At 38.4% G+C, this 24,341-nt stretch overlaps 2 protein-coding genes across 5 annotated transcripts in view; one reads left to right on the top strand and one right to left on the bottom strand.

The window, feature by feature from the left end:
- Window positions 1–20,412, top strand: part of STX18 (syntaxin 18) — a 96,213-nt gene extending 75,801 nt beyond the window's left edge. For 2 of the 3 annotated variants that reach the window (XM_054029407.1, XM_054029408.1), the window contains exons 7-11: window positions 3,141–3,229; window positions 14,781–14,839; window positions 15,685–15,754; window positions 16,411–16,491; window positions 18,009–20,412. In XM_054029407.1, the coding sequence (XP_053885382.1) occupies window positions 3,141–3,229; window positions 14,781–14,839; window positions 15,685–15,754; window positions 16,411–16,491; window positions 18,009–18,104 (395 nt within the window). In that variant the 3' untranslated portion in view covers window positions 18,105–20,412. The other variant, XM_054029406.1, reaches the window with a different exon arrangement.
- The window catches only part of NSG1 (neuronal vesicle trafficking associated 1), a 37,808-nt gene continuing 32,678 nt past the window's right edge, over window positions 19,212–24,341 (bottom strand). For both annotated transcript variants that reach the window (XM_054029410.1, XM_054029411.1), the window contains exon 5: window positions 19,212–21,171. In XM_054029410.1, the coding sequence (XP_053885385.1) occupies window positions 20,971–21,171 (201 nt within the window). In that variant the 3' untranslated portion in view covers window positions 19,212–20,970. The remainder of the gene's footprint in view (window positions 21,172–24,341) is intronic.

The following is a 24,341-nucleotide window of genomic DNA, read 5'->3' on the forward strand; positions in this document are numbered from 1 at the left end:
TAGGAAATAGATATTTTTCTTTCTTTAGGTTTTGCTTGATGAATCATAATCATAGAGCAACATTAAGGTATACTCCAGGAAAGCCCCAAATTTGCTTTCCCAGTAGCAGAAAATGTGTCGTAGTGACAGGAGCAACTCTGGAAAGATGAGAGAATGTCTCTCACCTAGTGCTTACTCTGAGTGTATTTGCTTATTAATGAACTTGTTGGATACACGTACTGTTTCATGCCAAGTATTGGCAGTGCCTGGAAATAATTGGGTCCTTTGGGATAAAAAAGGGAATATTTATTATTATTTTATAGTCCATTCCGTAAACTAATAATTATCCTCTTTTCTTTGAATTAAGTGAATAAGATCAGAATGACAGATGAAATCTTGAACAACTACTTCACTGAAAACTGAACAGGATATTTTCCTGCAATGACATGTATTCATTAAAATTTTGGTGTAATATCTAAACAAAATAATCTATTTCTCTATGAAATATATGTAAAGAGCTAATGATGCCCCAGGTAAAACATAACCAGAATTATTTGTAAACAGTCTTACATTTTTTCTTATCTTTACTTGTTTTTTATTAGTTAGGGCACTTGTAAGAAACAAAAAGCTTGGTTTTCATAAGAGCTAAGCTGATCCTGCTGATCATTCACAATCCTTTCTTTGTAACATTGCAATCATTTCCACAGAAACCAGTTGTGATGTCAGAAACTAGTCATATAATTTTCGGAGAAGGAATGAGCAGTTACACCAGAGTTTAAAAAAAAAAAAAAAAAAAGATGGGTTTCATGCAGATGTTCTGGTAACAAAGAGCAAGAGGAAAATATCTCCTTACAATATCTCTCATGAAATTGTTTTTAAACAGACTGCTGTTAGAGGTTTCCCAAGAGAAGTTGGTTTCTCAGAGTGATGCATCAACATTGCTTATTTAATTGAAAACATTCAAATACAAGATTATAAACAATTACAATAAATCAAATAAAAAAGTATCTAAGCATCTAAATAAGGAAAATATTATGATTAACAGCGATTCCAAAACTTACAAAAAGGTGAAACAAAAACCTTTCTGCATCTTAGTTTTGTGACTTGAATCTGGTAACTCTAAGCAACCAAGGCATACAGTCCTTTGTGGGATGGCACAATGTCCCAGTTGGGGGGTAGTAAAGAACCTCCCAGGGATACAGTAGTAACTCCGACACTTGGGTATTGATGCTGCTTCTTGCCAAAACAGATTAAATGTCAGAATCAGTTGGTTCCTATGAGAACATAACATAAGAATGGCCGTACTGGGTCAGACCAAAGGTCCATCCAGCCCAGTATCCTGTCTACTGACAGTGACCAATGCCAAGTGCCCCAGAGGGAGTGAACCTAACAGGTAATGATCAAGTGATCTCTCTCCTGCCATCCATCTCCACCCTCTGACAAACAGAGGCTAGGGACACCATTCCTTACCCGTCCTGGCTAATAGCCATTAATGGACTTAACCTCCATGAATTTATCCAGTTCTCTTTTAAACGCTATTATAGTCTGAGCCTTCACAACCTCCTCAGGCAAGGAGTTCCACAGGTTGACTGTGCACTGTGTGAAGAAGAACTTCCTTTTATTTGTTTTAAACCTGCTGCCCATTAATTTCATTTGGTGGCCCCTAGTTCTTATATTATGGGAACAAGTAAATAACTTTTCCTTATTCACTTTCTCCACACCACTCATGATTTTATATATCTCTATCATATCCCCCCTTAGTCTCCACTTTTGCAAGCTGAAAAATCCTAGCCTGTTTTATCTCTCCTCATATGGAACCCATTCCAAACCCCTAATCATTTTAGTTGCCCTTCTCTGAACCTTTTCTAGTGCCAGTATATCTTTTTTGAGATGAGGAGACCACATCTGTACACAGCATTCAAGATGTGGGCGTACCATCGATTTATATAAGGGCAATAAGATATTCTCCATCTTATTCTCTATCCCTTTTTTAATGATTCCTAACATCCTGTTTGCTTTTTTGACTGCCTCTGCACACTGCGTGGACATCTTCAGAGAACTATCCACGATGACTCCAAGATCTCTTTCCTGATTAGTTGTAGCTAAATCAGCCTCCATCATATTGTATGTATAGTTGGGGTTATTTTTTCCAATGTGCATTACTTTACATTTATCCACATTAAATTTCATTTGTCATTTTGTTGCCCAATCACTTAGTTTTGTGAGATCTTTTTGAAGTTCTTCACAGTCTGCTTTGGTCTTAACTATCTTGAGCAGTTTAGTAGAGATAAAAGGAATGAAAAGAAAGTGGTATTTTTCTCCTTGTCCGGAAGTACCTTATAGTAGTTAATCTTAAACTTCAATTTCTATTGTATACTCCATTTTCAGAAGTTATATATTTAAGATATTTTAGGTCCCAGTCTTGCAAATCAAATACAACTTCACTTATGAGAGTATTTCTATTGAAATGAACGGGGCTGCTCCAGTATGTAAAAACAAACAAACCTGGTGTTAAATGTTTGCAGGATGGAGCCTGATCTAACTTGTTGCATGTAGGCAGACCCCTCGTGAGGAATCAGTTGCACAATTGGGGCCATAATCTGCAGAATCAACAACATAAGGAAATGAGATAAGTCTTGGGAAGTTTATGCTAATATTTTGAAATGAGGTTTTGGGTTTAATTTTGCAAAATAATGTGAGTAGCAAGGAGGTGGTTTTCTGAAATCTCAGGAAAGGTAATGGCTTTCTACAGTTGGTGTCATTTTCAAAAGTGTACATATATTTCTGTTAAAGTCCACATTGTGGGAGAAATGACTTTTTGACTTTTACAGATGTCTTGTTTCCTGACAAAGGAAACGATGCTGCAAAGACATCTGCATGGGCTTAACTTTATGCACTATGAGTATTTCCACTTGCTGCAACGTCCATACTTCAATGCAGCTACTCCCAGTGAACAAAATTAAGCGTGTGTCTAAATCTTTGCCCCCAGTCCTGCACTTGTACCTTACCTGTGTGAACTGCTGATAAATGTATGGCATGAGTCTCAATTAACTAGAAATGAAATCTAATCATTTGATAGTTGGTACTACATGAGTAAGCAGTGGTTGTAGCTTCACATTTCAGTATGCTGATATGTTTGGGATTTTTGGTTATCTTTACAGATCAGAATCTGACAGATGCCCACACTAACTTCGGGCTATGGGGGGATGGCAAAGGTGAAGATGAACTGTCACCTGAAGAAATTCAGATGGTAAATTCTGTTTTATATCTTCCCTCCCCCCACCTTTCCAGCTAATGCTATCTGTGCATATGGTGCATTAAGGAACACAGTACACGCTCTCACTTTGCTCTTGACTTGCTTTTTATGCAGAGTAACTTAATAACAAATTTCAGAGTAGCAGCCGAATTAGTCTGTATCAGCAAAAAGAACAGGAGTACTTGTGGCACCTTAGTGACTAACAAAGTACAAATGTGCCTTTTCAACTTGGATTCCTAATTCTTCGTATCAGTATTTAAAATTGCTACAAAAAAGAGAGACTGCTGTGCAGCCATGATATTAGTGAGAGAGTATTTTTTAGCAATTAAAACTGCCCATTGAAATTGAAATTGCCCTTTTAAATTGCTTCTATGGATTGCTGTTTCAATCATCAAACAAAGGAAGTCATGGCAACATTAAGAGAACGATAAAGAAACTTTTGGAAGATAAAGATTGTTGCTGCTGCTATTGCGATCCCTATTTGAGTTATTCTGTTGCCAGTTACTCTTATGTAATTTCATTCTTTTTATCTGTGAATTTTTAGTGCTTATAAAAGAGTTTGAGCAATTTTTTTAGTGTGAATAGGCAGCCTGCAAGCTTTCCTTCATAGCTGTCTGTGCAGCTCACTTCTTTGCCACCTTATGAGGCTTGTTCTCAGAGCAATGTGTTGGAAAGCTAGAAAACTCAAACCCTGGGACTAACAAATACTCTGATCCCAATTGTCAGAAGGTAGGTAAGGAGAGAGGCAGTCTCCGAGGCTCTTCCTACACTAGGGAAATTTTCTGAATCTTTCGTGCCATTGCTAACACCAATTCAGCTCTATCAAAAGGGGCATTGCCAGCAGATCAAGGGATGTGATCATTCCCCTCTATTCGGCATTGGTGAGGCCTCATCTGGAGTACAGTGTCCAGTTTTGGGCCCCACACTACAAGAAGGATGTGGAGAAATTGGAAAGAGTCCAGTGGAGGGCAACAAAAATTATTAGGGGGCTGGAGCACGTGACTTCTGAGGAGAGGCTGAGGGAACTGGGATTGTTTAGTCTGCAGAAGAGAAGAATGAGGGGGGATTTGATAGCTGCTTTCAACTACCTGAAAGGGGCTTCCAAAGAGGATGGATCTAGACTGTTCTCAGTGGTACCAGATGACAGAACAAGGAGTAATGGTCTCAAGTTGCAGTGGGGGAAGTTTAGGTTGGATATTAGGAAAAACTTTTTCACTAGGAGGGTGGTGAAGCACTGGAATGGGTTACCTAGGGAGGTGGTGGAATCTCCTTCCTTAGAGGTATTTAAGGTCAGGCTTGACAAAGCCCTGTCTAGGATGATTTAGTTGGGGATTGGTCCTGCTATGAGCAGGGGGTTGGACTAGATGACCTCCTGAGGTCCCTTCCAACCCTGATATTCTGTGATTCTAATTTCAGCCACTGGTTATCACCATCATTTCATGCTGTGTCAGTTAACCCTGCTGTTGGCAGAGCTGATTGACGTGGTGCTTTAAAATGCATGTAGCAGCTGTAACCCACCCAGGTCTCCGTGTTGCTAAACTTTCCTTAGTGTGGACAGGACACAAAGTATTCGGAAACCAGGTCTCATGGGGCTTTGACATAAACACCTTGTATTGCACTTTGGAGCAAACTGGAAGCAATACAACATGACTAGTGTTGCTAAGCAGAAGGCTTCTGCATCCAGCAGTATCTGAAGCTTCCATGATGGTATTTAAGAGTAGTCCTAGGCAATGTTCACACTAATTTTTTCCATCCATGTGCGGATTGAATTTTGTTATGTGCATCAATATTGAGGTAATGTGCGGATATGCGCCACCAGTAGCAACAAAAAACTAGATATAATATATATATTTAAAAAGTTACCATAGGGATAATTACTCTAGCCAGGACAGATTAAGCATTTTAGAACTCACTACTCAAAGAATTGAATGTAAGCGTAAGAGAGAAATAAAAATTGTGAAAGGCTTAGACCAGTCAAAAAACTAAAATAGCAGCACTTCGAAAGAATAAAATTACAGAGAATATATGTGCATTGCAGGAAGTATCAAGAAGTAACAACAACAATAATACAAGTATGTGCTGGGAGGTGTGTGTGTGTGTGTGTGTGTGTGTGTGTGTGTGAGAGAGAGAGAGACAGACAGATGGACACACACTGAGTGTGCGGGTGTGTGAGAGACACATGCTGCCCCCTTAAGTATGCTGCCCGTTTAAGTAGATTGGCACTCGCCAGTCTGAAGCCTGTTTGTTCAGACACAGCAGCAGCTGCCAGCAAGCTCCGTCCCACTCCTGAGCCCTGTCGTGTCCCCTCCCCTGCTCTGTGGAGATGGGGTACGGGGTGGGGGAGGAGGGAGACACCCTGACATCGGTGCCCACTTCCTTTCCCCCTTCTCCTCCCTCCCCCACCGCTCTTCACAGAAAGCAGGAGGCTCTCAGGAGCAGCTGGCCAGGGGCTCCAAGGCAGAGGGCAGGAGCAGCGCAGCAGTGGGTGGAGGGGTACCTGAAGTGCATGACACTTGATAGATTGCTGGACAGCCATATAGCTTAGAGGGAACTTAGGTCCTAGGTAGAGCACTATAATACCCATCTTAGACATGACAAAGGTGTAAATAACTGTGGGAAGGGCTATATCTAAGGAAGAAGGTCACACTCACTTAGTTAATCGCAGATTTAAAAAACAAATACTCTTGACCACAGTTGCTGAGTGTCGAGGGGGAGGGACCAAAACAGCCTCCTGAATTGCAGACCATATTGAGAAAGAGTGAATGTGGGCTGTCTCAAGAGAAAGGAGCAGACATGATCCTACTTGAAGCCCTTAACAAGCTTCCCTGGATGACACACATTATCATCTTTTTTTTTTTTTCTCAATCTGACATAAAAAGGCCACTTTTCACAGAGGCCTCTTTTCTTCTGTTTTCTTCCAGCAGTCTGCATGCTAATGTTAGAGTTCTCCATAAAAAGAAGAGGAGTACTTGTGGCACCTTAGAGACTAACAAATTTATTAGAGCATAAGCTTTCGTGGGCTACTGCCCACTTCTTCGGATGCAGTAGCCCACGAAAGTTTATGCTTTAATAAATTTGTTAGTCTCTAAGGTGCCACAAGTACCCTCTTCTTTTTGCGGATACAGACTAACACGGCTGCTACTCTAAAACCTGTCATTATGCAAGAGTTCTCCATGTAAATCTCCTGCAGGTCAAATGGAGGTTAACACCGGCTATTTGAGTTGCTATATATAAAATGGTTTTCTAATAGTTGATTAATAACCTTGTTAGTGTCTTTTCTTTTGGCTCTGTGCTATATACTAGGTTTTGGACCAGTTGCCATACTCTTTATTATAGCAGTTTAGGATAAAGTTTCATGGCATCTCTATACAGTATTTAAAGATTTTTTTTTTAAGTTATTGAGAAATAAATATTCACAACGAGATGATGGAAGGAATTCTAGAATTCACAATCCTGAACTAGCTGTAGCCTGACATTCTGTCAGTTATTCCTAAGGGATAGCTGCTGGATGTTTTTAGAAAGTGCATTATTACACCATGCAATTTTTCAAAGTCCTCCTGCTCTTCATTTTTATTTTTTATATACTTGCACTTGGCATTGTCCATCTTGCACCGGCTCACTTTTTACACTTCATTTGATGTGTGTCACGAGTAGGGTGACCAGATAACAAGTGTGGAAAAAAAGTGGGGGGTAATAGGAGCCTATATATAAAAAAGCCCCAAATATCGGGACTGTCCCTGTAAAATCGGGACATCTGGTCACCCTAGTCACGAGTGACATTTAATATTAAAAAAACCTGCCTAAAAACAACATTGAAGTTCTGAGCTAAATAAACAAATACAAGGCCATCCTGTCACTTTTATTCTTAGCATGCCTTGTTCTGCTGACATTTTGCAGGATGATACCCCAAACATGACCATGACCTGACATCCCTACCAGGCCTAGGCTAGTGGAATAACTTGTGTTGGAAGTTTTAACCTTAGCTCCAAATTTAATAGCCTGGTCAGTGGAGCATCAGATGCAGAATGCTACTGAGATTTTTTATAAATCTCTGCTTGCAAAGTAATATACTTAACATGGTAAGTAAATTGCTCCTGGGATGTGCATTAGTTTACTTTTAAATATTTACGGCAAATTTTCACTTCAAATGTGTTTTTGTTACCATCAAAGGAAAAGTAGCTTCCCTTAGTACTGGAGCAAATAGCACTGAAAATACAGCAGGAAACGAGGTGAAAGAAGCATACAAAAGTGAGCTATCACTATAGCTAGAGTTACCCTCTCTCCTGCCCTAACTTACTTAAAATGTTGCCAAAAGTGAATCTGGAACTGGTTGGCTGATTTTCTTTTGATTGAGGTGTAGGCTAGCGGCCCATATGTTGAACCTTCCTTACCTGTAGTTCAAATGCTGGAGTCCTACCTGAAAAATCATTGATATCTTACCCAGAGTTGATCTCTTTTGCTATACAAGCATAAGAAGCGAATATGGCCAGCATTAATCAAAGCTGTAAGTAAGGTACTTCAGCTTCTCACCCTCTCAACTGGGATTTGAACTTAGTGTTATCTGCCCTTATGGTTCCCCCCCTTTGACCTGTTAGCCCCCTGCTTGTGGTCTTTTTAGTGACCGTCACCTCCATGAGGAGAGTAGGTGAGCTGCATACCCTACACTGTTTTGTTAAGAACAAGGTACAGTTTAGGCCACAGTTTCTCTCCAAAGGAGAACATGTCTTCCATCTCAGTCAGTATATTTACTGGTTTTCTTTCCAAAGTCACAAGCTCATAAGGATGAACCAAAGCGCCACATTCTGGATGTTCTGGCTTTTTGTCTTGATAGAATGAAGCCCTTTCAGATCTCTTCCCAGCTATTAGTCTCCTGTGCAGAACAATGACTGTCCAAGTGGATCACCAGGTCTGCTGTCATGTGCTACAACACGTAGGTTGCCACCCCTCCAGAAACACTGTCTGTGCATTCAACCAGAGCATGCAACATCCACAGCATTTGTAGGAAACGTCCCCATTGCGGATACTTGTAGAGCAGCAATGTGATGGTCAGTCCACACCTTTGTGAGACATTGTGATTGCCACCAGGTCAAGGGAAGATACTAATGTAGGAAAAGCAGTTCTGCAGTCCCTCTTCCAGTGAGATTACTAGCCCCACCTCCACTGGAAACTCTATGGGAGTCACCTAGTGTAATGGACATATGCAACCACTCAAAGAAGCAAGAATGGTTACTCACCTCTCATAACTGTTGTTCTTCAAGATGCATTACATGTCCATTATACAGCTCACCCTCCTTCCCCAAACCTCCAGGATGTTTCAACTAAGGGTTGGGTATGAAGGAAGTGAAGGGTGGGCAGCATGGCTCTGCCCTTTATACCCTCCGGAGCATGAAGGCACCAGGCACAGGCATGGCCCCTATGGATACTGCTAGGGAAAACTCTTCAGCACTGGTGCACGGGATGCCCACACATCTAGTGAACATATACACCACATCTTGAAGAACAACAGTTATGAGAGGTGAGTAACCATTCTTTACTGGTATTGCCCTCTTTCCTTCTCTCACTCTCTTTTTTCATATGAGCAGTAAGAATGTTACTGATCTAATCTTTTCCCACTAATTGATAGGTGCTCAAAGTGCTTCTAGCAAGCCTTAATTCTATTTTCTAGACCTAATATCAATAGTTTTATTATTAAATATAACTAGATGAGGCTATTTACAAAATGCAGGGATGTGTGTAGTGGTTTTGTCTAAATGAAACTGCACTGTCGCCAACACCTGAAAGCATTTTTGAGCAATAGTTCACCAGTTATGCCTGAGGTTTGGAGACCTGCTGGCACCTAGCCAAAGGATTTTGTGTATATTTTGATTAATTTTAGGTTATTTTAATATTATTGTGTTGATTAACAAGAACTCAAAACTGATACATTTGCAAGCTGTTCTGAAAGATTTTCTCCCTGGCAGAAATAAAACATTTGACAAAACACTGGGCCCAATTTTTCATTTGTGTGCAAAAACTGAATTCAGTGGAATTACATTAGTCTGAGTAGAAATCAGGCAGCTATATGCTCTTCCCTTGAGCATTGCATTAGGACATTATATCAGATAACAACATGCTTCATCACAACACTGCAACAACCTAGTTTCTTCAATGCAAGAATCTCAATGTGCTTTACAAATGTTAACGAATCCACACAACATCCAATCGCTGATTTGATGAGGGGTATTTAGACATTTCTCCTCTATTTATATGTATGCTATTACAGGATTAGTTAATTTTTACTCTTTTAATTCTTTTTCTGTGAATAATGGTCTATAATGGTCCAGTTGCATGGAAGTTCCATTTATTTTAAGTAAATTGACTCCCAAAACGAACAAGGTGAGAAATACTGTAGAAACTGGAGTATTGGTTTTAAATTGGAATGTGTTGTGGCAAATTATACCCATAATTCACAATCAGTGTTTCATGATCTTTCTTGAGGGTAAAATAATGAGTTAAACCTCTATCATATGGCTACAACTGCAATTTAATTCATTATTTCACCCACAGGAGAGATCATTACATGGTCCAAAATGGTTGCAGACTATTGTATTATTTGCACAATAAATCCTAATTTATAACCCATAGTGCAGGTATATTTATGCTTTTATAGTTATTGTAAGCAGATGTCTTGTGGTCAGATTGAGTGTAATTAAATCTGTTTCTGTTTGAAAAGGTCTAATTTCCTCAACTACTTTCATCTTATTATTTTTTGTCTATGGTGAAATCACATATAGACATTTAATGATGTATCTCTTGGGATAACAAAAAAGAACTCTGATAATTACTTTTATTCATTAAATCTTGGGCAAAGTCTAAGCAATTTGTCACTTTGTGCCATCCTTTTGTAGCAGCATATTTTACTGTCCTAAAAAGAGCTTTCTTTATTAAGCCATAGATAGTTGAGCTATATTTAGATTGTCGTAGTTTCAGTTTTATGTTCCTATCATGTAAATTCTTTTGTGACATATTGATGTATTATGTGCTCTGTGTTCTAACCTTTTGTTCAATTGACTGTTCTATCATAGCTTATTACAGTGCAGACCAAATAATTCATCAGCCATCATTTCAAATTACAAAGTTTATCTAGGGATATTTTTCTTAAATATGAGTAGAGGGTTTGGGATTTCTTTTAGAATACATTCTCAAAGTGGATTTATACTATTTGTAACCGATCACAAGCATTTACTGTGTATTGAAAATCTGATTTCTAAACTGGTTATATAATTCTTACTAGGGTGCTAAAAAATGGTAACATTTTTGGTGCTGAATTTTTAATGCAGGACTGTCCCAGCTTATTCCCGCAACAGCACAAACAAGTTTGAATAGTCCTGCGTGAAAAATTCAGCACTAGGAATTTTACAAACAGCTATAAATTGGTTGCCTTCTCCAGTCAATGACTATCTTGACTAATCAGTGCTGGACCTCCTGGGCTCGGTACACCACTTTACTTCAGGTTTACACTGGTGTGACTCCATTTAATACTTACACCTGTGTAAACCTGATGTAGTGCAGTGGTGAATCAGGTCCCAAGGGTGTAACTCTTCTAGCCATTCATGACTATAATAGTAAATATGGCTATACCAGTCATTAGATTTTGTTAATGCATGCTCCCTTTGGAGGAAGAGTCTCCAAAGACAGGGTCCTTGTGATGGGAGGTAATTTAATTATTTAGGTTGGGATGTTAGGATTCTGCCATGATCTAATCATAAATCTGTGGGCAGGGGAATAGGCTTGGACTATGGATGGATTGCTGCTGATAGGATTGAACCTCTGGAAGACACTTTCTAGAGTGCTTCAATGCCTGTGGGGAATGGGTGTCGCTAAGTATCACCCCCTAGCATCACTCTGTAGTTGAGGATGGGTAGGCCATGGCTGTGGGCACAGTTGAATATTCCTGATACATGGAATGTAGCTGTTACGAAGCCATCCCTAAATATATATCTGTAGACAGGATAGGAAATTTTGGAAGAAACAGATAAATGGAAACAGATAAATTATCGTATTTAGTACCCACTCTTCTGTTGTGAATGTTGAGACAATATTAATTGGACACCTAGCTCCTTTTAACGGGTTAATGCTCATTTTAAATATCAGAATGAAATAAATGCCACACAATTACAAAAATAGTCTTTCAAAATGTAAGACAGTCTGTTGTGGGGTGGTGACCACTCTGTAACACCCCCTGTTGGCCAAACATGGGCACTGAAGGCACCCCCTGTTGGATTTCCTCTCCAAGGAGTAGTGCCTTAGCTTTCCAGACACCAGGCTGTTCTAGAGATGTGACCAAGTCACAAACACACACTTCTTCCAGGATAGCACAAGTCACTAAAATTCCCAACAAACACAAGGTGGTTCTGCCTTTCAGGAGCTTCTCTTCAGCCATGGGCTCCGTTCCCAGCCCCTTTTTGGGCTACCATTGAGAGTTTGTCTGGCTCTGGGATAGACGCTCAGCCTCCAGGCCGTTTTTCCTGGAATACTGTCCTCATCCCTTCCTGGGCTCTGTTTCTTGTGTCCTTCCCTACTCTGGTATAGAGCACCAGGCCACAAGGCTGGTAGCTTTGGCGTACCGAGCCTCCTGCAGACCATCACTTAGGGCTTTTCACAGGAGCCTGCCTGCTGTCTGTGATTCTGCTCCAGACTGATCTCTCTCAGCCCTTCTTCTGTGACCCAGGTGTCCATTAAAGCATCATCTGACACCTCTTAGCCCTGTCCTCTCAGGCTGGGAAGCAGCTAATTAATTATGGCATATATGGGGCTGGTCCCAATTCTCCTTAAAGGGACCAGTCACATTGTGACACTATCTATCCATAATGAGTAAATAAATCCCAGAACAGTGTATCGTAAAAAGAAATATTCTTAAACTCAGGCTTCCTTTCTTGAAGGGCAAACTTCCTCATCATAGATCTGCTTGGTATGTTCTATACCTGGAATGGTCTAATGGTCACTCTATGAACTAAGACCATTTGGAAGAGAAGAAGTGCCTGACTGAACCCCCCCCCCCCCCCCCCCCAAAAAAAAAAAAAAAAAGGACTTGTACTGTTGCTGTGTTGGAAAGTTGGAATAGCATTACCAGCAGGAAAGAAAAATACTGGACAGTATTCAGTGGCATATCCTAGAAATATGGATCAACTAGTAGACATCATGGAGGCATGGTTCAGGCCTCCATAGTTAAAGAAGTGTTGATTCAGCCTCTTGACTCTCTGAAAGTAAGATTCAACTTCTGTGTTAGTATAAAGATTCCAGTGTATCTTCCTGAAATTTACAGAACATAATCTATGAATAAAGATTGAATTTTCTGAGGGTTTTCAAATAAATGTCAATTAGTTTGAGATAAAAGTAGATCTTTTGAAAAAATTGTGCTGTGAGCATCATCCTTTTTTATGCTAAGAGGACTGGGGAGAAAGTGATAGGGTGAGCAACGAACATTGTGATTAATTATGAAAGATGGCAGCATAATGGCATTAGAGTTGCCTACTCATGCAGATTGGAGCTGCACAAAAGCTGAGTTTGATTAGCTCTATGCCATATTGTGCACATTGATTTACTTGCCGTATCTTGAAAAAATTAATGATGAATTAAATATTTAAATTACTCTGAAGTATTTAAATGTTTACATTGTCCATCATTTTAAATAAAATACAGCTTAGGGCATTTTCAGTAATGTCTGTTTGATAAGCAAAATGTCTAGCTACCAACATCAGACTAATTTTACATTAATGTAACTACCCGTCTTTCCTGTTAAAGATCATGGTTCAGGCAGTTACTAAATTCCTCTGCTTTTTGCATTGACATATAGTGTTCTGAGTAATTTTTGCTTAATCCCTACAAAACGTCTGTTTGTTAGAAATACTGGGCATTTGCTCAGATTGCTACTAACTCCTATTGGACAGCGCTGCGGCGCCAGTGTGCGGGGTAGGGACAGCACATGGAGCCCTTGTGACTTTCCCTCCACCTAGGAGCCGGAGGGACATGCTGACCGCTTCTGAGAGCTGTGTGGAGCCAGGCAGGGAGCCTCCCAGTGCCGCCAACCGGACTTTTAATGGTCCGGTCAGCACTGCTGACAGGGTAGTCCAGTCAAAAACCGGACACCTGGCAACCCTATAATGGAGAAGCATTGTATTTTTATTGCTAATTAAATTGAAACTTGATTAGATTATGCAAAACACAAAGGAAGTGTTTTAATAGATGAGTTCAGTGTAAATACCAAGTGTTCTTGAAAGAAATGGAATAATATTCATTCAGTTTGCACAGTTAAGGTGTTGGACTATTTCACTCTGCTCCTATGTGAAATTATTTGGACTGGGGACCACATTTTCCACTATTCATACTGCTACGTATGGGGCTCTATATTTAGAAATAAAGTATATCACAGGCGCATCCTACCTAGGATGTGTATTATACGTATTAATGTTTCAGATTCAGTAAAATTTTCACAGAAAATAAATCAACCCGGCATTTTCAAGGGACTCTTTGAAACTTTATAGTGAGCGATTTCAAAAGCATACCTTCTCAGCTCCTACTCAAGCACTGCTCTTGTAGAAGTAATCAACATAATTCTGAATTCCCCTGGGTGGGGTTTTCAAATGGAACTTGTGACTTTCAATGGGATTTGTTCTCCTAAATCACTTAGGCACTTTGGAAAATCCCATCCCCCATCTAAATAGAGTTTCATAATGTGGTGATTAGGGCATAGAAACTGGTTCTTCTTGGAAAAGTTTCTTTAAGATGAGGTTTGCAGTTAGCCTGTTATTTATGATACAGTTTGGCTGTGCAGACTTGTCAAATCATCTTCAGGGCTCTTAGTCTTTTTGGATGAGCATGATGCAAAAAACTACTACTGTGAACTCCAAATGAATTGGCAATTAATGTAGTCCATCTCTGAAAGAAGAGCTTATTTCCCTAGTAAAATCTGTTTATGGTTATTTGCTTGGAAAATGTAATGATAATAGTAAATTTAAAAGCTACTTAATTGAGTAATCCCAATTTCAAATGAAAAGTGACAGGGTAAAGAGAGTGCAACTGTACTGGCCTTTGCTTTATTTTCTAAAGTATCAGTACTAGATGTCAGAAAGTTTTATATTTTGGCAAACTCAAGCTCTTCATTTCATACCACACTAGGTTAGAATAATATCATATACTATAGCTGCTTCTCAAGTGAAAACATATATTAAATCAGGAGGAATGTTGCTTTTATTGTGTCTTTTGTGTACTTGTGCATTGAGCAAATCTGTAGAATCATTTTGGCTCATCATTCGGGGAAAAGATGAGAGTAATGGCTTTTCAGGTGGCTGGTTAAAGCAAACATGTTCATGCTGGGTTTTTTTAACTTCCCAGACTGGGGTGAGTAATACAGAAAGATCTCTGTAGCTCTTAAACATTGGCTGTTAGTGAATTAATTATAATTAATATTGAAACCTTGCTTTCTTGTTTAGAATGTCTTTTACAACAATCTGATCTGTGACTTCATTTGGTGTTTTTTGTTGTTGTTTTGTTTTTCCTCCTTTAGTTTGAACAGGAAAACAAGCGACTTGTTGGTGAGATGAATAGCCTATTTGATGAAGTGAGGTACAACTTTCTCTTATTTGTTGGGTTTGCATGTTTTATAACCAGGGTCCCGTGTTCCAGGGCTATAGAATCCACCTCTTGCTAATATCTTGCTCCAGAATATGAGCTTTCATATAAAAAACTGAAGTCAATAAAGTTGGCTATAAACCTTGAAAATGTGAACTGAATGTAAACGCATGCCATGTTGTTTCCTGAGTCTGCAGGCAGCCTGAAACAAATCTCCACAAGGTGTTTGATGTTTCCATTTGATGGGTTATGTCTGAAACTTAAATATAGCCATTTAAATATTAACTGTTTCATTTCTGATCATTTTAATAGAAACATCCAGATTGTGTTTATCCTATAATGCCCAATTATCTCCCATGCTTCTCCAGGTGAAAAAGACCCAACTGCCCATCTACGAAACCCCTCCATCTTTTCTCTGACAACTTCTACCATACATGTGTTTTCAATACAAGTCTTCAGCAATCAAAAATTGTAAACATGGGGTCAGCTTAAAATAAAATAGATATAATGTCAAAATAACTAATTTAAGGGCTACTGTAGTTGTATTATTCATTTCCATATCATTTTGATAACACTCTTCCCCCTCATTGTTAATATAAGTGAAGCTCCTACAGAACTTCCAGTATACTCCAGCACATCTGCAGGCTCCACTCCCTCTCACCATAAACATGGAATATTTGTACATTACTGCTAAGTAAACAAATTGCTGATAAAATGACTACCTTATTAATAGTGTGATTTGCTGGGTTTGAGGATGTGAGTCTAGAGTGAATCTACAGTGGAAAATCTTTGCACTAACTCAATGACATATCTGGGGGGGGGTGTTTTGTTTTGTCAAGACAAATTGAAGGGAAAGTGGTTGAAATCTCCAGACTTCAAGAGATATTCACAGAAAAAGTCTTGCAACAGGTAAAAAACGTTTGCTGCTGTAACATCAAAATGTCAAGAGAAATAACTGAACTGTATGCTTAAGAGAAATGAGCTTTTCCTGCGGACATTTCTCAGCTGTGAAACTGCTCTGTGTCTTGTTAGTTGCATTATGTTATCAGAGATGTGAATAAAAGAAAACGCAGACACTGAGGAAAAATGGAACTTAAAAGTCGTGTTTCAAAGTCAAATACATGATGGCTTTTCCTGCATAATAATCTTAGTAGATACATCTTCCTAGTAACATTAAAAGATAAAAACTCTTGAATTAACTATTAAGGTCCCTTTGCCTCAGAACAGTGTATTGTTAATGTTACTTGTTACTTATGCTCAGTTAGTGGCATTTTGGAAACGAAACATCTTCCATAAAACAACTGGTGAAAAATTATATGCTATATCTGATACAAGGCTACTGAAGTCAGTGGAAGTTTTTTCTATTGATTTCAGGCTCCTAGTGACATAGACAGAAAATTTAAGATTTAATTAATCCTCGGTCCCTTGAAGATTGGTAAAGATGCACATAAGATATTAAGACACGTACTTTATTTCATAGTTGTGATCTATTCTGACCCAGATCTTTACAGTTAACATTTTTCTGCAGAATTTGTCATTGTCTTTATGGAACTCTTGCTCAACAGGACACCGAAATTGACAATATTCATCAGTTAGTTGTGGGTGCAACAGAAAATATCAAAGGCGGTAATGAAGACATAAGAGAGGTAATGTTACTAAGTAGTGTTTCGATGCATTTCTTGCTCCTAGCTATCAAAGCATTTTTGCGCTATACCATGGCCATATTTGCAACTTGTGGCTACCTTAGGGGCATATCTGATTAGCAATAGTAGTGTGATTGGAAGCTACCTGGATCACTTATACTGAAGTGTAGTCTGTGAAACTTAATGTTTCACTAATGTTGATCTGAACAACCACTGGGACCTGTAACCTTTGCTTGTCTTCACCTCCTTGTTAAAGATGAGGATGACCCCGCGCTGCATGTAGTCACCTATGCAGTGTCCCTAAGGACTTTGGTGGAAGAAGACACCACTGAAATCGATGGAAATGTAGTCTTGATACATTATCTTGATCAGAAGAGGCCCTTCCCCATACTGCATAAGATCCTGTTTATAGGTTCACTTATCTAAATGCTTAAACATGAATTTAGGACCCTATCATTAGGCACTTATTTTTGAAAATCTGTTTGGGACTTTATTTTCAGAGACTTGATTTAGGATTGTTATTATTCAGATTTGGTTATCCAAAAGGTAACATGGCGTAGTGGGCAGAGCGTATGATGGCAGGGATGAAATTTTTTAGACTAATTGTCAAGACTAAATAGATTATTATTAGTAGTAGTATTCAGCACTCAAGTACAGTGCATCTCATTCCTGGCTCTCAAAGCATCATGATCTTCATTTTACAGCTGGTGGAACTGAGGCACAGAGAGTGTAACTAACTTCCCTACGGTCACATAGTGTGTCAGTGGCAGAGCTGGGACTAACACACATCTTCTGATGCACATTAACTTGGGGAAGTCACTTAACCTCTGTGTCTCAGTTTCCCTACCTGTAAAAACTCTTTGAGATCCACAAATGAAAACTTCTCTATTTAAGAATTGAGACTGATACCATTAATGATAGTCTATTGACATTAAGTCTAAAATAACCCCCCCCTCCCCATCCTTACCATTTCAGTTGAAAAACAAATCTTGGAAGCAATGTTTACTATTTTGAACTTGGTCATTTACAATATTTAAATACTGCCTTGATCTATGTTAAATTAGCCCTCAGTAACAGCTATTAAGTTATTTAATCACTGAAGAGCTTTAATAGAACTGTTTAGACAAGCCGTTTCTCTTGTTTTTAGAAAGGTCAACGTTTGGCATTTAAATAGATAATGTATGCATTTTTTATCAATTCTTATAACACTTTCTTTAGAACTGTTCATTATTGTGCATGGCATATGTTCTATCATTAACTAACCCAACTATATTGGTAGGATGGGGGATTGCTTTTTTCCCTTCAATTGACTCTGCTTTTGAAATTTTGAGGCCTGAGTCATGGGGGGAGAATCTAGAGAAATATGGGCCTAACTCTTCTCTAAGTGAAGTCAAGGGTGAGTTTTGCTACTGGCTTACAGAGGTGCCAGACTGGGGCCAGATGGACTGTTGTTTGAGTCATATTATGGAAATCTAGTATTTTTAAGGAAAAATAGTCATTGAGCTCATATCTTCCTACAGGCAATCCAAAAAAACGCTGGATTTCGAGTATGGATCCTTTTCTTCCTTGTAATGTGTTCATTCTCCTTGCTTTTCCTGGACTGGTATGACAGTTAATAAAACAAAGCCTGTGTGCTATGTTTGTATAAGATTTAAACATTCCTCCTCTCAAAGCAGGATACGCTATCTGCAAATGTCATACTGTTGTGACTGGAAAATATTTTCTAGCAAAAAAAAAAAGTATGTGCATGTACGTACAAAAAAGTGTGTGTCTGTGTATGTACCATTCTTGCAGTGAATAGATCAACACCATTTAAGTCCATTCCGCAGCTTCATAAAACAAAAGCTAAAAATTTTGAATCAGCTAGCAAGTAAAAAGCAGGCTCAAGTTTAGTAAGTTGCAAGAAATTTTCAATAAAATGTAAATTATACATTTAAGAAATTATAGCCTACCACGCCAATTAGTGGAAAGTTCACAATGTAGACAAGATGTACAATGAAGAAAATTGTTGCAATGCAGACAGGGTTGAGCTTTTCTATCTATTGTCTCAGGTTTCTTTTTTAGTCACACCACTCATTACAAATTGTAATAACCTTGTACATCTGTGACAGACACACCTAATCCTGTAGAATTAGTTTGGGCAGGGGTCATTTGTATTTGTTGGAAAGTAATTCTCTTAAACACTGTTGTAAAGCTTTACTTATGCTAGGTTCCAAGAAGTGTCATATATGTTAAATTATAGTAAACATGTGATGCAACTGATGTATTGAGATGTTGGAGCAAAGCTGAAGAATAGAGAACATGGAAGCCAAACTTTTTGAAGTATTAAAGTTGTTAATTACCTGTTCAAAAAACAAACCTCAGAAGCTGTTGGAGCCAGGAGCTTATGAACCACCTCCTGTTGAAGTCAGTGGGAAAACTCCCTTTGACTTCAAGGGCTGCAGCATCAGTCACCAAATGAGTTTTATGTTTCCAGCTGCCTGAATGTTTTCTTTTGAGGATAGTAATTAGTCTTACTGTTCAGCAGATGGCTGTACAGTGAAGTTGTTTACTGGTCTAAGGTTAAGGGAAAATATATTTAAATCACATCTCTGGAGGATAATAATGAAAAGCAAATCTTATAAAATTTGAATTCATGTTTTTGGTAAAAAATTTTGATTTAAAAGTTCATTTTATTGTGTGTCTTGAAATGTATGTCAACATACTGTATGCAACAGGCAATATCATCCTTATTCTTTATTTTGCATGAAGTGAAAATGTCAAAAGTTACATGTGAATTCATTTACATTCAATAAAGTACATGTCTACTAGCAGACAAAACATGGTATGTTTTAATGTGTTTACATGAGTCTGAACTTTTTTAAAAATGCAAAGAAAAATTTGGCACATAATTTATTGCTTTTTATGCATTCCACACAGCATAATAAACAAAGCTTTTTATAGTTCATAACTATATAATGCACACTCATTGTTATGTTTGGTATCAAACCTATAGAATTGAGAAGCAGTGGCCATTTTGTACTTTATTGGTATGTAAAGTTTTGATACTAAATACATTAATAATGGATTAGAAGAAAACCCAAAAGTGGAGCTGACCAAGTTTGTTCTACTACAGAACTAGACAAATAACCAATGGCTTCCTTTCATTTTTGTATAGTGCCTACAACAATGGAACTTTTGACATGTCCACTAGAAATATCACATTCAAGTAATATGAAAGGAAAAGTGAATCTCATACCTAAAAGCTTCACACACTTATTTTGTCTAACTGGCAGATTAATAAAATTATTTTTGTAATGCATATTTAAGATTAAATGAAAAAATTGTTTCATACAAAATAAATTTGTCAATACAATGAAACATCAAACTTGAACGTGCACCCACAATACTAGGCTTGTCTACATCTTTTTTTCCTCCAAAATCATACATAAACAGAGTTATGCTTCTTCACTCCGTTTTGACATGTCACTTTAAAACAGCAAGTAGCATAAATTAATACATTAGTTTCACTTGTGATGTCCTGTAGTTTAAAACTTAGCAAATTACAAACAGCATAGTTAACTCAAAGCAATTCAGAATATATATATAAAAAGGGGAAAAGTGTTAATGTTGTATAAAAGGGATTCTTTTAAAGTGTTACTCCCTCTGTCATATCAGACAAATTACAGAGGGCAGACTACATCGAGAGTGAAAAGCTTTCTGCCTCTTTCTTCAATGTGATCAAAGGATGTCCTTTCTCATCAGAACACCCTCCAGTTCATAAATTGTTTTTACACAATCTGAACAAATCCATAACTAAAAGTGTGTCTCTCGCTCCACTGTGTCCTATCTAGTTTGTTTCAGTGCACATCCTTACTAACATACTAAAGCATTGTGGGAATGTAGTGAAATTTTGTTGATAGTAATAATAAAACATTGAGCATGCCTTGTTGCAGAGAACTTCATTATCACTTACAAATCAACAGTGAAGAAAAATATGCTACCTGACAGTTTTTCTTTCTCCATTCTAATCATTACAGCAAGTCCTTGATATCAGCCTTGAGCTGAAAACAAGTTTTAAATACAGCTCTTCGCTAAACAAGAGATCACTCTAGTTATGGCTATGGTGTTTCAGTTTGCAAAAATGGCTATGTAATAAAAACAAAGTATCAGTTCAGACAATAAAGCACATTATGTGAAGTCCAAACCACTAAAAAATCCAGTGAAAAATTGTCAGCATCCAGTAAATTGCAAGAAAATATCTAAAGTTGATAACATTGAAAATGGTGTCAGAGCTCTAAAGCGATGCTGATATGCACCTTATTTTATGCTCATGAATGTTTTGTAGCAAGTTTTATTTTTTGCAAAGCGGTATCAGCAAACAGAAGCAATTGCACCATAAACATGAGTAACCTCTAAATTATCCATAATTATATTTAATGAAAAGTTCCTTAAAGTCCCTTCGTTACCTTCAAATGACCTATTAATTATTAGCTTATCGCACTAAGCTGATTTCTCAGCAGCTTCAGTCTCCTGTTCAGACAATTTCTCTTCTGACAGTACTGTCATCCATGGAGACACTGAACGTGTGATGGTTTGTTTGGCCAGATTGTAGTGGTTTATGACGGTGTAAAATTTCCCTCGAGCGCTGGAGTCTTGTTCAGAGTAGTAGTTCTCTAATCCAACTGGAATGCATTGATTATTCTGGAAGAAAATCCACCATTTACATTAGAGACTGTTCCAAAGACAAGTAACAAGTAACTTCTCTTTATAGTCTTCATGATTTACTTGTGAGAGTCAAGAAGCAACACCAATATTGTTGAATTGTTGTGATACCACCACTATATACTGGTCTCAATAATCCAAATTTATTTTGGAATACGTTCCTCACTGTGATAACCTCCTACATCACATCTTATTTTCATGAGTCCCAAGAGGACAATAGTCATGCAATTGTATTCCACTATACTTCAGTACAGTTATTATACAGACACTCTAAAATAGCAGACATCATCAAGCAGTCAAATTTAGTTGGTTACCCTAACAAGGTTTTTTAAATGGCTTTAAATTTCTAGAACCAGACATTTTTGGTGCCTCTCAATTCAACAGTTAACTAATTCAAGCAGTTAAAGCTACATTTCCATAGTTAGATATGGCTGTAGGCACTTTAATAGCCTGGTTTCAGTCTGTGTTGAATAAAAGCTAACAAATATGCTGTTGCCAAGTTATGAACACACTATGACAGTGTAGTAAACTTAATGCCACAGCAAAAAAATATGCCTATATATGTTTACCCAAAAAGAAACCGAGATTTTCAGAAATACATGGCTGAAGTTAAGCTCTTAAATCCATGTTTAGGCATCTAAATATGGATTTCAGAGCCTAAACGTAGCCACCTATTTTTGAAAATTTTGTCAGATGGGGACACGTGCATGCATGTACATGCTTTCATTATCTGTTAGCTAGCTCTAAGCTATCATTCCATTGATGTTGTAGTAAGCAACACCAGTACTAGCTAAGGCAATTTCAACTCAGTTTAGGAGGTTAGTTCTAGTTAAGATAATGAAGGAAAATATAACTAAGAATAAAAATCTTTTTCCAAGGTATTGGTACTTGCACTACTCAGATCAGTCTGAGGACTGAATAAGTCTAATTATGTCTACCTCATCTAGAAACGCATTTAAAAAATGATATGCTAAGTTTCCTTACAGATATGGACTATTTATTTAAATAATATTCAAATACACAATACATTTTAATAGCATTCTCCCAGAACTCCACAACAGCAACAACATTTAGCGGCAGCACTTCTCAGGCACAATAGAGGGCATGTTAAAATTACAACTTTAATGACTAGACACCCTTTTAACAGCATTTATTTTTCTGTTTGTCAGAATCCTCATCTTAGTAGAAAAGAAAGTGGCTTTTAACTAAGTACCAGTAACTTAGATTCCCCAAACAGCTTAATGTTTAAAGAGACAGACAAAAATAAAACACACTATTCTGGGAGATATTCTAAATTAACACTTTTTATTGTATGTGTCCCCTAAAATGTTGGGGTAGAGCATGCATTAGATAAACACTAATCCCATTCTGTGGGCCACACACAAAACTTAAGGGAAAAGTAAAGGCAAACCAAAATTATGAGGTTGTATATGTTAGATCTATCAGAAAGTGTCTGAAGAATAAAATATTGTGGTAGGCCTGACCAGTGCAGGAGACATTGCTGCCAAAAGGCATTTGAGTAAACTCCCTTTTGAAATCCTTAATAATTTGTAAGAGTGCATTGGAGTTGATGACTTCGCAGTTCTAACCCATTCATCAGTGTTTACAAAAGCTGGATGAATGTCAGATTAATGACAACACATGACAAGAGACAGTGGCTCTACCCAACAAGATTCAATCTACCTCGATTTTCCTCTTTGTCTTATCACTAGCCTGGCTCCTACAACTGGCTCCATGGATTAAGTCCTAGCCCCATTGAAATCAATAGAAGCACTACCACAGACTCCAATGGGGCCAGAATTTCACTCCATCTGAGCTCATGCAGAGCCCCAGTGAAGTCAATGGGGCTCTGGATGGACACAGTGGTCATAGCACCCAGAGACAGTTGGAGGATGGGAGCCTGGGTGAGGAATGGCAAGGGCAACTCGGGGATAGTGATTATTTCATTGTTTTTGCTCAGCTACAGCAACCGCATCATCATCTGGAAATATCCATTCTTAATTTGAAAAACTAGAATAGTTCTGTAGTTGGCATTTATGGCAACTGTGCTTTCATTATAGACACAAACTGGAAGCAATGCCAATGATTCACGTTGCCTGATTCTTCTCATTATAGGTCCCTATTTTCAGTTGCTTGTAACGTTGACAAACGGAGTTAACATTCCACGTCACGTGTCCAACTCATCTACATTGCATATCGAAATTACTACATGGATATGGCACATTCTGTATGTGATTCTATCAGAACCTTAACGGTTCCATTCCCTGACTTTCCTGCACTTACACATTCACTGTGATGTATCAGTTTTAAATGTAATGGTTATAGAGTGCTTGGGGAGCCTTAAAGATGAAAGGGGCTGTATACATTTAAGCTATTATTAATGATTATTTCACCCATCTGTAGAATGTGGGGAATGGGAGCACAATCCACTTGCCTAATTAAAATTGCATGGGGCGAACAGAATTACCAGCACTGGAACCAAGCCAAATCTACTTGCAGTTCCAAAAGTATCACAGGATCTTTAATTGATCATAAAGGCACTTCATTTTGTCACACCCAAACTCATAGACTCATAGACATTAAGGTCAGAAGGGACCATTATGATCATCTGGTCTGACCCCCTGCATGCTGCAGGCCGCAAGACCCTTCCCTGGACTCTACCGTTGAAGTCCCCAATCCTGTGTTTTAGTGACTTCAATCGGCTGAGACCCTCCTGCTAGTGATCCCTGCCCCATGCTGCGGAGGAAGGCGAAAAACCTCCAGAGGCTCAGCCAATCTACCCTGGAGGAAAATTCCTTCCCGACCCCAAATATGGCGATCAGTAATACCCCGAGCATATAGGCAAGAGTCTCTAGCCTGACCCTTGTTGGCCATTATGCTGTTCATGTACCATTGCTTGGTTTTCCTTGGCTACTATGTTTTATCATTAAACCATTCCCTCCATAAACTTATCCAACTTAATCTTAAAACCAGACAGGTCCGTCGCCCCCACCGTTTCCCTCGGAAGGCCGTTCCAATATTTCACCCCTCTGATGGTCAGAAACCTTCGTCTAATTTCAAGCCTAAACTTCCCCCCGGCCAGTTTGTATCCATTCGTTCTTGTGTCCACATTAGTACTAAACTGGAATAATTCCTCTCCCTCCCTTGTA

This window comes from Malaclemys terrapin, chromosome 5 (assembly GCF_027887155.1).
Source record: "Malaclemys terrapin pileata isolate rMalTer1 chromosome 5, rMalTer1.hap1, whole genome shotgun sequence".
In the NCBI taxonomy this organism is placed as follows: domain Eukaryota; kingdom Metazoa; phylum Chordata; order Testudines; family Emydidae; genus Malaclemys; species Malaclemys terrapin.